The sequence below is a fragment of the Phocoena phocoena genome, chromosome 7 (genome assembly GCF_963924675.1).
Source record: "Phocoena phocoena chromosome 7, mPhoPho1.1, whole genome shotgun sequence".
Lineage (NCBI taxonomy): Eukaryota > Metazoa > Chordata > Mammalia > Artiodactyla > Phocoenidae > Phocoena > Phocoena phocoena.
The window spans coordinates 48,420,597-48,433,182 of record NC_089225.1 but is presented as its reverse complement, the minus strand read 5'-3'; the positions used below and the strand labels follow the sequence as shown (position 1 = coordinate 48,433,182).

The window sequence follows — 12,586 nt, the reverse complement described above, 5'->3', positions numbered from 1 at the left end:
CCTTTAACCTTTAACCTTCAAAAGGAAGGGACTTTAACCTTTAACATTTAACCTTCTTTAACCTTTCATATATTTAAGTAAAATTTAGCATTTGTGTAAATATCAGAAAGATGTATTATCATTCTGAATGAGAGGTACTGTATTTTAAATTGTAAGTCCAGTAGTTTAGATAAAATATTTTTCATTACTATGAAACTATGTGGTCTGATAAAATGTTTTTCCAGGTTATATTTTATTCTTTTTTTATTTATCCAACATATATTGACTAAAACATATTCAACCAGCCATTATTAGGAACGTTAAAAGAAAAATGCTTCATCTCAGCCCATAAAAAGTTAATGTGACCTAAAAGGGGAGAGAAGATATCTAACCTATTGACTCTATTACATGGTCAATGCCTCCAATACACATAACCAAGATATTACATAAATTTGGAAGCAAAGCATGGTTTCTAATCAATGATATTAAGCCCAGATCCGTGGAGGATATGGCTTTTGAATCAAATCCCAAATCATCAGTGGTGTATGCACAGGTTGAAAAGGGCTCCATGGGTAAAATATCTAACTGGAGGGGTTTACAGATGTTTATATAAATGGGCAAAGACTCCAGTTTCACTGATAAGAAAAGCAATAATATGATATGAGGCTGGTAATGTAAGATGATCACACTATGTGGAATATAAAGGCTGCCAAGGTATGTCTGAAGTTTTATTTGGTTGGCACTAAAGAATAGATATATTCTTGGTGGACTGACTGATATTTGTTTCTTCTTTAGGTTTCTTTGGTTAGCTTGGTAGCCAATGCTCTCGGTTACTCAGAACTTGGTGCCATCAAATCCCTACGGACATTAAGAGCTTTAAGACCACTGAGGGCTTTATCCCGGTTTGAAGGCATGAGGGTAAGAAAAATACAGGTTCTCTGATGATTCATGTCAAAATTAAATGTAAGGACTTCCCTGGCAGTCCAGTGGTTAAGACTCCAGGTCCCAACGCAGGGGGCACAGGTTCAATCCCTGGTCAGGGAACTAAGATCCCACATGCCACACAGTGCGGCCAAAAAATTAATTAATTAATTAAATAAAACATGTTGTTGAAAAAAATTAAGTGTAGGTAATGATTTAGATACAGAGGGCTGCCATACTCTTCTGATATTTATTTCATAGAATTATAAAATTTCAAAGCAGAAATCCTAAGGATCACTGAGCCTAGCCTCCTGAAACTAAAACAGGCCCTCAAAAATTGTTTGTGGCAGAACTAGAACTAGAATCCAAGTCTTCTGGTGACAGTTCAAGGATATTTCCACAAGTAAAACCTATGTGTTGCCATTTATTTCTTTTCATTGCTTATGCATTTTATAATTATTTACTACTGACATTCATCCTAGGAGGAGATTTTTCTTCCTCTCAGTAGGTAGTCTGATTTCTAAAAAATTACCAGTAATGAATGAAAGATAGAATGGTTTTTGTGTGCTCTACTTCTTCAATTAATATCAGTAATAAAAGTTGTTGTACAAGAAAACAACACTAAATTGTAGCCTCTGACAAAATCTATATATCCTAAGCAACCAAAGTAGGGGTTAGGATAATTAACTAAGCATTGAAGGCAACCCCTGGGGTTTGTTTCATAGATCTCCCTTTTAAGTGAGCATTCTGAATGAGGTTCACTTTTTCCATTAGCACTTGTATTTTCCTCTCCAGCTCTCTTCCTTAGTGTATATTTTATGCATCTAAACATAAAATACACACTTATATACACATCTACTTGCCACGCCCCTCAAAATACTATTTAGCACAAAGGCCAGCTTTGTTTAATCCAGCTTGCAAATGCACATGGATACTGAATTTCTTCTATGCCATGGGGCTTTTATGTTAGGAGGTGGTTTGTTTAAGCGATAAAAACACTTCAGTTTTGACTTTGAGATTCACTCACCAGGAAGAATGAAACCACTCTCCAGATGCACTGTAAGCAAAGAAATACTTGCTTTTACATTATAATTTTCTTTCATTGCTACTTGATAAAGTCACAAGACAAGATAAAATTAATAAAAATGATTATGTAATTTCAGGTTTTTTCCACACCAATCTTTCACCATCACTCACATTATTTAAGCCTTCATCTGGCTGCATGGTTTCATATTAATAATTCTTTTTTTTTTTTTTGCGGTACGTGGGCCTCTCACTGTTGTGGCCTCTCCCGTTGTGGAGGACAGGCTCCGGACGCACAGTCTCAGCGGCCATGGCTCACGGGCCCAGCCGCTCCGTGGCATGTGGGATCTTCCCGGACCGGGACATGAACCCGTGTCCCCTGCATCGGCAGGTGGACTCTCAACCACTGCGCCACCAGGGAAGCCCTAATAATTCATTTTTGAGGGGAGACAGCTATTGAACAAAATAGAAAACTTCCAGGTTTGCTCTAATCTGAAAACTATTCTAGTTTGGCATTTTTAATTTTGTCATCTGGCAGAATTAACATTCTAGGTATAAAATATGATAAAAGGTATGCATTTATTTGATGATAAGAGAACTTGTGGGAGGTCATTTTACACACATTTTAGAGCCAAGAAAACCCGGTTTCAGTATAATATATATGACAATTTCTAAATGAAATAAGATTCAAGTAGCATAAGAAATTTTTACAATTTTGGATTTCAGGTTTTGATATTAATTTAAAATTCTTTGGTGTTGATTTCTAAAATAATGTTTCAGTATTTTAAAATAAAACAATCGTTTCATTTAATATAAGTGCCTAACAAAATAATCCCAGTATGAGCTAGATTAATTAGATAAGAAAAGATACAAATCACTAGAGATTTGAAAATACACATTAATCTCTTCTGAATTTAGAGAAAGATGACTGAATTTCTCCTTCATGAAATAGGTTGGCCTGGGTTGGTGAAGTAAAATGTGCCCTGAAGTGAACATTTAAGAGATTTGGATCAATAATAATGGGAATACATTCAGTAATTTATGTCCAGAGATAAATTTCCTAATTTAATATACTTTTTTAAAATTAGGAATTATCAATATGGGGAAAAAGGACCTTGTAAATTCCTTATACCATTCTTCATCTTCATCAAAAGTTAACTTGATCTGGTGATACAGATTTAAGGCATTATTAATACTTGTTTATTTGTAATGGGTTTGTTTAACCATGTTTTCAAATCATCAATCATTCATGAACACACCTGAAAGTTAACAGGTATTGTTGAATGATGATTATTTCTTGTTGGTATTTAATACATTTTTTTTTCTTTTTATCCCCAGCATACAAACATTTTCTGATTCCATCTTACTATATCAGGTTTTTGTTTATTTCTTTTCACACTTTGGCATATTTTGCTCTCTTTAAATCCTTTAGCTCTTTAGTGTGTCACTGTTTGTTTTCCCCTACCGAATATGTCCTAGAAAATATCAGAAGAAACAAACTTGTCCACCTAGATTTTTATTTAACTCATTTCACACCCATTTTATATTGAATAAATAATGGAAGAAATGGTTTCCATTTTAACAATTTGTAAACTGCCTTATCCTTATCTCCTCTTCTAGGTGGTTGTGAATGCTCTTGTTGGAGCAATTCCCTCTATCATGAACGTGCTGTTGGTTTGTCTCATCTTCTGGCTGATCTTTAGCATCATGGGTGTGAATTTGTTTGCTGGCAAGTTCTACCACTGTGTAAACACAACAACTGGTAACATGTTTGAAGTTAGTGAAGTTAACAATTTGAGTGATTGTCAGGCTCTTGGCAAGAAAGCTCGGTGGAAAAATGTGAAAGTAAACTTTGATAATGTTGGCGCTGGCTATCTCGCATTGCTTCAAGTGGTAAGTGCCTACTGTATGAGTTTTGAATACGTTTTCAAAATGTTTCAAGTAAAATCATTTCTCTGATGTTCTTTGAGTGATTAATATCTGATAGCATGAAAGTAGTTGATGATAACACCTGTACTATTAGCGTGACTTGACTAAAGAAGATGTTTTGCAATGATTTAAAAATGTAGTTTCCCCAGTGTTCAGTTGTTAATATGTTTTAATGTGATTTTATATTTCTGCTTCCTGTCTTTTCTTACTCTATTATTGAGTGTTATTGTGCTATTACCATTTTTAATTTTCTGTAGCAATAAATGCCAAAGAAGCAATTATATGTATTAAAATAATAACGTATCTATTGTAGTGATTAATTAAATGTATAGATTATTAATCTATGTATTAATCTAAGTATTAATTAATTAACACACAGATACAGATAATGTACAGATTAATGTACAGATAATTGTACCAAGATCTAAGGAGTATAATTCTACTATGTGTGGAAATGCAAATCTTATGGAGTGGATTTCAAAATGTGTAATATTTAATTATTTTGACTTAACTGACAGTATATTAACTAATCAAGAATTTAATGAAAACAGTTGAGTGTTTAAACACACAAGAGGTTTGAATCATAGAGCTTACCTTTTGAAAGGGATTTGAGACTGAGATGAGAGTTTCACCTAGTTACATGTTAGTGTAGAAAAAAACAAAATACCTTCCATGACAAACAAAGAAAAAGAGTTCCAGTTTTGAAATAAAATCTTGTTCTATTTCAATTTCATTTCTTCATTCAATCCATTTCAATCTCTTTGTAGAATATTTCATAATATTGTACAAAAAGTTATATTTAATAACACTATCATATTTTCATATGGTAAAATGAGTATTCTTGGATTAGGTTTTTATGCAGAATTCAAATATATGTTGTTTACAGGCCACATTTAAAGGCTGGATGGATATTATGTATGCAGCTGTTGATTCACGAGATGTAAGTTTCATTCAAATACTATTTATAGCTACTAGATTTTTCCATAGTGATAATTTAACTGAAAGGCCCAGAATTTTATATTAGAAGCAATCAGAACATTTATAACTGCATATAGAAGTTCTCTTTTTAAGCCAATTCACTTCAATATAAATGATATTTTGGTTAACATATGTCTATTATAGATCTAATATGAAAGGATATCTAACTGCATGGATTAGAAGAATCAGATTGGTCCAGTAAATGAGACTCTTAAGATTGGGAAAGCTGCTCAGTGGGGAAGTAATTTGTCTCTCCCTATCCCTGGAGAGTATGATAAACCAGAGTCTGTGAAACAGCTTCCAAAAATATGATAAAAGCAAGCAAGTTTCAGGGAAACTCAATTTAGAAAATAGGAATAAAAATAGTTCCTCAGAATATATCTGTTTACGCTGAATTTTTCTCTTAGAATTTGATGTTCTGTTATTAAAGCCTTATCTCCAAGAGCTAGCATTTACAAACCCAAGGAGAAAATATTGCAAAAAAAATTATAGTAAGACTAATAACAGGTTCAAAATGTTTGCCTTGTTTATACCACTGCTACTTACTCTAAAGAATAGGTACAGGTAAGCCACAATGGGAAAATAGATTTAAGAACAATCGTAAAATTACAAATTTTCATTATATTAGGTCATACTAATTTGAGAAAAGAATTGCTTTTGCAGAACAGTATCTCAGGTCAAGGCAAAAATAACTCTATAGTAAGTAACAACACTCACCAAATTTTTAATTTAGCTCAAGTATTTATTGTGTTTTTAAATATTATTTCATATTTTCAATATTATTTAGGTTAAACTTCAGCCTGTATATGAAGAAAATCTGTATATGTACTTATACTTTGTCATCTTTATCATCTTTGGGTCATTCTTCACTCTGAATCTATTCATTGGTGTCATCATAGATAACTTCAACCAACAGAAAAAGAAGATAAGTATTCCTCAGCTCTCACCTTTCTCCATTCTGAGGTTCTGTCTGTTTTACATCCAAATAACCAGGACACTCATAGTCATGACGGAGTTAGATCATTTTTAAATTGTCTTCCATTCACTATGTGGTCAGTTCAGCTGCAGAGGAGTCCAGCCTCTAACTGGTGGCTCCTCTCCAGATTCATCCTCTGCAGATCTGCTGTAATGTCTTTCTGACTCAAAAATATGACCACTGCTTCAAAACATCCAGTGGGCCTCAATGCTTTACCCTTGCTTACAGAGGCTTTTAGGAATTATCTCCACCCAGTCTTCCTGCTTCATCTTCTTCCACACCACACTTTCTATATGCACTTCCCTACTGCTCAGGTACCCACCATTAACACTATCACTTGCTACATACACAGCTACATGGATTTTCTGCCCTTTTCTGAACAAGGCATGCTCTTCTCCCTCCATGACTTCACATAGGATATTTTCTCTTCCTAAAGTGCTTTGCCTAGCAAACCCTTAATCATCCTTTAAGGTCTAGCTTAAGGGTACTCCCCTATATAAAGCCTGTTTCTGAATCTTGGAACAGATTCAGAAACAGATTATTGTTATCTCTGCAGTACTGGGTTGTTTTTGTTTGTTTGCATATAGACACTGTGTCTTATATATCTATGTAGTTCTGATACTGGGTGCACTGTCTAAGACACAGGAAGTGCTCAAAAAGTGTTGAATAAAGAAGTAAAATTGTCAACACTGAAATGACTAAGGTTTTTTTTCTTTCATGAAAATATATTTGAGACTCCTGAGCCTCCTTCTAAATGTAATATAATCAAATTAGAATCCTGTACTAATCAGAGTTTTATGTGATTATGGGTTTTACATAATGTTAAGGTACTCAGAATTTCACATAAAAAGGAAAAGCAGGATAAATCTATATGAAGCAGGATAATATCCATTTAAAAACTGAAAAAAAAGGATTAAAGGAGAGACTCAGAAATACTTTTGTAAAAGTACTGTTGTAATACAGGTTGGATTGTAACCAGTTTTATACTATGTCTTTACTTTGGAGGTCAAGACATATTTATGACAGAGGAACAAAAAAAATATTACAATGCAATGAAGAAACTTGGGTCCAAGAAACCTCAGAAACCCATACCTCGGCCTGCAGTAAGAATTACTCATCTTCTTTAACATTCCAAAGCCCTATTTCCATATGATGAAATTGGGCAGTGCTCTGCATCAGAACATATTAGGTGATATCATCAATATATAATATGACCTAATTGTAAAGTACATACTGTGTAACACAATTTGCAACTACTACACTGTAAGAATTACTAAGTTCTTAAAAATGAGGCAATGTTCTTTAGTTTGTCAGTTGACAACCTCCAAGTCAGGGTTCCCAATAACTGCTTCCAAAGCCAGGTTCATGCTCCTGCTGCCACCTACTGCTGCCAACAACACACCTGGTTCCAGCTCCTCTGATCTTGTTACATGGTACCCTCTTATCCTTTTAAGTAGGTGGAGTTTTCCAGACTTCCCATTCTACACCCATGGGCTCCCTCTATGCTATTCTCTCCATTGTTATGACTAGGAAATATTTTTAACGTTTTTAGAAAGGAAAAGGGTATATCAAAATAGTTTGTTTCAGCAAATACACCCACACACAAAAGATTTATTCAGAATGCATACTCTGTAGAGCTTCATTATAGTGGAAAGTCATAAAGATGGTGGACTATGTTCACAGAGCTGTATTCTAAATCACCTATCCTCTTAGATGGGTAAGGAATAAGGAACTGAGACCCAAAGAAGGTATACACTGTACGTAAAGTCACAAAGCCTGTAATCGCCAAAACTGGGACTTGACAAGGTCTCATGAATCCTATAAATGACTTCACTTTGCATTATATTTAAGAGTAGTTGGAGTAGGTGCAGGCGGGGGGTGGGGAGGGGAGGGGAAGCAGGGCAGAGGGATGATGTAAGGGAGGGCACACAAAAGGGCATATACCTACTTTACTGAATGTCATTTAAATATTATAGTTAGAAGAGGCAGAATTAAATAGAAAACAACTGACATATTTTGAGGGATGGACAGACAGAAATAAGCTATAATTCAAAATCCCTAAAGCATTGATAAATGAATTGGCATATTCATCCATCTAAAAGTCTGTCTATATTAACCTACTTTGTAAATCTTCATTATTAGTTGTCATTATTTTTTGTAAAAATTATCAGTTATTAAAATCAAGCAAAGCCCATGCACATTATCAACCAGTTGCCACCAATTTATGTTTTATTCAGCTTTGTCTTCCCATGGGACCTAAATAAAACAATTATATTTTGTTTTTGTCATATGACATTTTTCATTTATTGCTCTTTTTTTAACAAATTTGTTTGCGGTAATGTGAGAAGGGTGCACATCCCATGGGCCATACGTAGAAGGACTTCATCTGCAATTTTATGGATCAATATTTATGAAATATGCATATTAACCTTCTCCTTCCTCTCCTTCTAGAACAAATTCCAAGGAATGGTCTTTGATTTTGTAACCAGACAAGTTTTTGATATCAGCATCATGATCCTTATCTGCCTCAATATGGTCACCATGATGGTAGAAACTGATGACCAGAGCAAATATATGACTCTAGTCTTGTCCCGGATCAACCTTGTGTTCATTATCCTGTTCACCGGAGAATTTGTGCTGAAACTTATCTCCCTCAGATACTACTACTTCACCATAGGCTGGAACATCTTTGATTTTGTGGTGGTGATTCTCTCCATTGTAGGTAAGAATGGTTTATTTACAGAGAAGTGCAGTTGTTGGAAAAGTCCCCAAAGCCTATCACCTGTGTAACATGGAAATTAGATCTGAGAATCATAATGTGTATAGATCTAAAGTTCAACACTCTTGTTCATTTTCCACTAACTGAAGAATTTAACTATTCAAAAAAAGAAAACAATATATTTGAAGATTTCAGAAATAGTCTTTGTTTGCTGTTGGCACATTTCATATGCGAGGATAACTATTCATAGTAATTGGGTGTATATAATCTTAAAATGCCATACCACTATGTGAGATTATTTAACTTATAGGATTTTGCAAGAGTCCATATTGGTTTATGACATTATAGAATTATTAAATAAAACTCTATAATCTTTCACTGGTAATATTAGGAAGTGGATCCAAACAGTAAAGGTTTATACTCATAACAAATTTGTTGTTTTCATTAACCTTGCAAAGAAAAAGCATTCATATAAGCATAAGATACTCACTGTTTAGCTGTTTTCTGTATTGTTCCATAGGTATGTTTCTGGCTGAGCTGATAGAGAAATATTTTGTGTCCCCTACCCTGTTCCGAGTGATCCGTCTTGCCAGGATTGGCCGAATCCTGCGTCTGATCAAAGGGGCCAAGGGGATCCGCACGCTGCTCTTTGCTTTGATGATGTCCCTTCCTGCGTTGTTTAACATCGGCCTCCTGCTCTTCCTGGTCATGTTCATCTATGCCATCTTTGGGATGTCCAACTTTGCCTATGTTAAAAAGGAAGCTGGAATTGATGACATGTTCAATTTTGAAACTTTTGGCAACAGCATGATCTGCCTGTTCCAGATTACCACCTCTGCTGGCTGGGATGGATTGCTAGCACCTATTCTCAACAGTGCACCACCTGACTGTGACCCTGACACAATTCACCCTGGCAGCTCAGTTAAGGGAGATTGTGGGAACCCATCTGTGGGGATTTTCTTTTTTGTCAGTTACATCATCATATCATTTCTGGTCGTGGTGAACATGTACATCGCTGTCATCCTGGAGAACTTCAGTGTTGCTACTGAAGAAAGTGCAGAGCCCCTGAGTGAGGACGACTTTGAGATGTTCTATGAGGTTTGGGAGAAGTTTGATCCTGATGCCACCCAGTTCATAGAGTTCTCCAAGCTCTCTGATTTTGCAGCTGCCCTGGATCCTCCTCTTCTCATAGCAAAACCAAACAAAGTCCAGCTCATTGCCATGGATCTGCCCATGGTCAGTGGGGACAGGATCCACTGCCTCGACATTTTATTTGCCTTTACAAAGCGTGTTTTGGGTGAAAGTGGAGAGATGGATGCCCTTCGAATACAAATGGAAGATCGGTTCATGGCATCAAACCCCTCCAAAGTCTCCTATGAGCCCATTACAACCACTTTGAAACGCAAACAAGAGGAGGTATCTGCTGCTATCATTCAGCGTAATTTCAGATGTTATCTTTTAAGGCAAAGGTTAAAGACGGTATTAAGTGAGTATAACAAAGAGGCAATCAAAGGGAGGATTGACTTACCTATAAAAGACGATATGATTATTGACAAATTAAATGGGAACTCCACCCCAGAAAAAACAGATGGAAGTTCCTCTACCACCTCTCCTCCTTCCTATGATAGTGTAACAAAGCCAGACAAAGAAAAGTTTGGAAAAGACAGACCAGAAAAAGAAAGCAAAGGGAAAGAGGTGAGGGAAAATCAAAAGTAAAAAGGGACAAAGAATTATCTTTGTGATCAATTGTTTACAGCCTAAGAAGGTAAAGTTTATGTGTCAACTGGACTCCCAGAGGAGGTCTATGCCAAACTGTTTTAACAAATACTCATGGTCAGTGCCTATAACGAGACAGTGACCTCTCCATCACTACAACTCTGTGAGTCAGGGTATCAACACTGACAAGAGGTTGCTGTTTTCATTACCAGCTGACACTGCTGAGGAGAAACTCAATGGCTACCTAGACTGTAGGGATAGTTGTGCAAAGTGATCATTGTAACTACACCAAACACTTTTAGTACAGTACTTGCATCCACTCTATTTTTAACTTCCATATCTGCAATATTTTTACAAAATTTGTTCTAGTGGATTTCCCTGGTCACTACTTCATAGTTTATTCATAATACTATGTCACTATTTTTGTAAATGAAATTTAAGTTGAGAAAAAAGTATATAAGAGCCCTGTGTTCCTACTCCACAAGTTTCTCGAATAATCAGACAAAGGGTTTTGTCCAAGAGATGAAATTCTTGCTCAAAACCAGAAAGAAAAAATCTAATAACAATTTCAGGTACTTCCATTTTCTAGACGGCTTTAATTTTGAAAGTGTTTTAGTCTATGTTTGTTTATATCTAAACAGTTACGTGCCTGTAAAGTCTCCTCTAATTTTTAAAGGATTATTTTTATGCAAAGTATTCTGTTTCAGCAAGTGCAAATTTTATTCTAAGTTCCAGAGCACTATTTTAATTTTGGTTAAATGCTTTCCAAAAAAAGTAATCTAATAAATCTGTTCTAGAAAAGTATATCTAAAGTATCGCTTTAGAATAGTTGTTCCACCTTCTGATGCAGTGTTGCTTTGCCATCTTCTGCTCTCAGCAAAGCTGACATTTTATGTCAATTAAACACATCCTCTTTTATGTAAATAGTTATTTTATCCTGTGGGGCATGTTTGGGAATATATATATATATATTTATGTGTGTATATATATATATATATCTCCTGATAAACAACTTCTATTAAATCAAATATGTACCACAGTGTATGTGTCTTTTACGAGCTTCCAACGGGGTTGTATCCTGCACCATTCATTAAACATAAATAGTTTGAAGACTACCACTAATGCATGTTAATTACCTATGCTGCTCTATTTTACTCAATCCATTCTTCACAAGTCTTGGTTAGAAGTCGTCACATGTTGGTAGTAGAGTGATTTAACCAGCTCTATGTCTAGTACATCAAGCAGAATAGCTTGCAGTTATTTAAAAGCACCTTTCCTTTTGCATTTTTAATTCAACTTGTGTCATATGGTGTCTCTCTAGATTTCAAGGAAACACACTGCATACTGCCTACTGTCAAAACCTATACTTCATATTTTGCTAAAATATGTCCAAAACTTGTTTAAATATAAATAATGTAAAAATATAATCAATTTTATTTGTTGCATTTTGTACATAAGAAAATTATTTTCAGGTTGATGACATGCCAATTTATTTTACTTTATGCTTTTTCTTTTTATTTTTAATCACAACTCCAAACTTTTAAATCCATAAGAATTTTCAATGGATAATTTCTTAAAATAAAAGTTAAACAATGTGTTTTGTGGATTTCTTTGTTATAATATATTTTCTACCATTCCAGTAGGAGAACATTGGTCAAAAATTGAAACCTAGATCATTTTCTACCAACTATGGTTGCCTCAATATAACCCTTTATCCATGGAAGGTTTTTTTTTACTCAACTTTTGTAGTATTTGCTTATGCAGACTAGTCTTATTTTTTTAATTCCTGTTGCACTAAAGCTATCAGAGATATAACTTGGGCTCTGACCCTTTTAGCCATGAACATAGTGGCTAAGCTGTGCAATTACCTAACATGATATAAATTTTTGTTTTTTGCACAAACCAAAAGATTAATGTTAATTCCTTTTACACAACTATTTACTTGTAGTGTATTGATGAACTGCATGCAGGGAATTGCTATTACTAAAACGAATGGTGAGCTATGTCATTATTGAGCCAAACGAATAAATATTTCATTTTTTATTGTATTTAATTTCCTGGCTTCTGGTTTTTTTTTTATTGTTGGAAGTTTAAAACATATATAATTAATGAAACCTGTACTTGATCTGACATTTGTATACATAAAAGTTCACATGAATTTTATAACAACCTACTGCATGATCCACCAAGCAGTACTATAGAATAAAGTCTATTAAAAGCAGTTTTTGTGAACTTTTCTGTGTGCAAAAGATCAAGCTCACATATTCCAACTTTCAAGTTCAACAACAATAATAGTAGCCATCTATAATGGTTATCCATTTCAATTAATTCCCTTGGCTATAAAC

The 12,586-nt window shown here is 34.6% G+C and overlaps 1 protein-coding gene across 11 annotated transcripts in view; it reads left to right on the top strand.

Annotated features, from left to right (window-relative positions):
* Positions 1 to 10,241, top strand: part of LOC136125942 (sodium channel protein type 3 subunit alpha) — an 80,849-nt gene extending 70,608 nt beyond the window's left edge. For all 11 annotated transcript variants that reach the window (XM_065880945.1, XM_065880938.1, XM_065880944.1 and 8 more), the window contains exons 20-26: positions 775 to 897; positions 3,544 to 3,816; positions 4,739 to 4,792; positions 5,618 to 5,755; positions 6,805 to 6,909; positions 8,258 to 8,528; positions 9,046 to 10,241. In XM_065880945.1, the coding sequence (XP_065737017.1) occupies positions 775 to 897; positions 3,544 to 3,816; positions 4,739 to 4,792; positions 5,618 to 5,755; positions 6,805 to 6,909; positions 8,258 to 8,528; positions 9,046 to 10,241 (2,160 nt within the window). The remainder of the gene's footprint in view (positions 1 to 774; positions 898 to 3,543; positions 3,817 to 4,738; positions 4,793 to 5,617; positions 5,756 to 6,804; positions 6,910 to 8,257; positions 8,529 to 9,045) is intronic.
* The last annotated feature ends 2,345 nt before the right edge of the window (positions 10,242 to 12,586 follow it).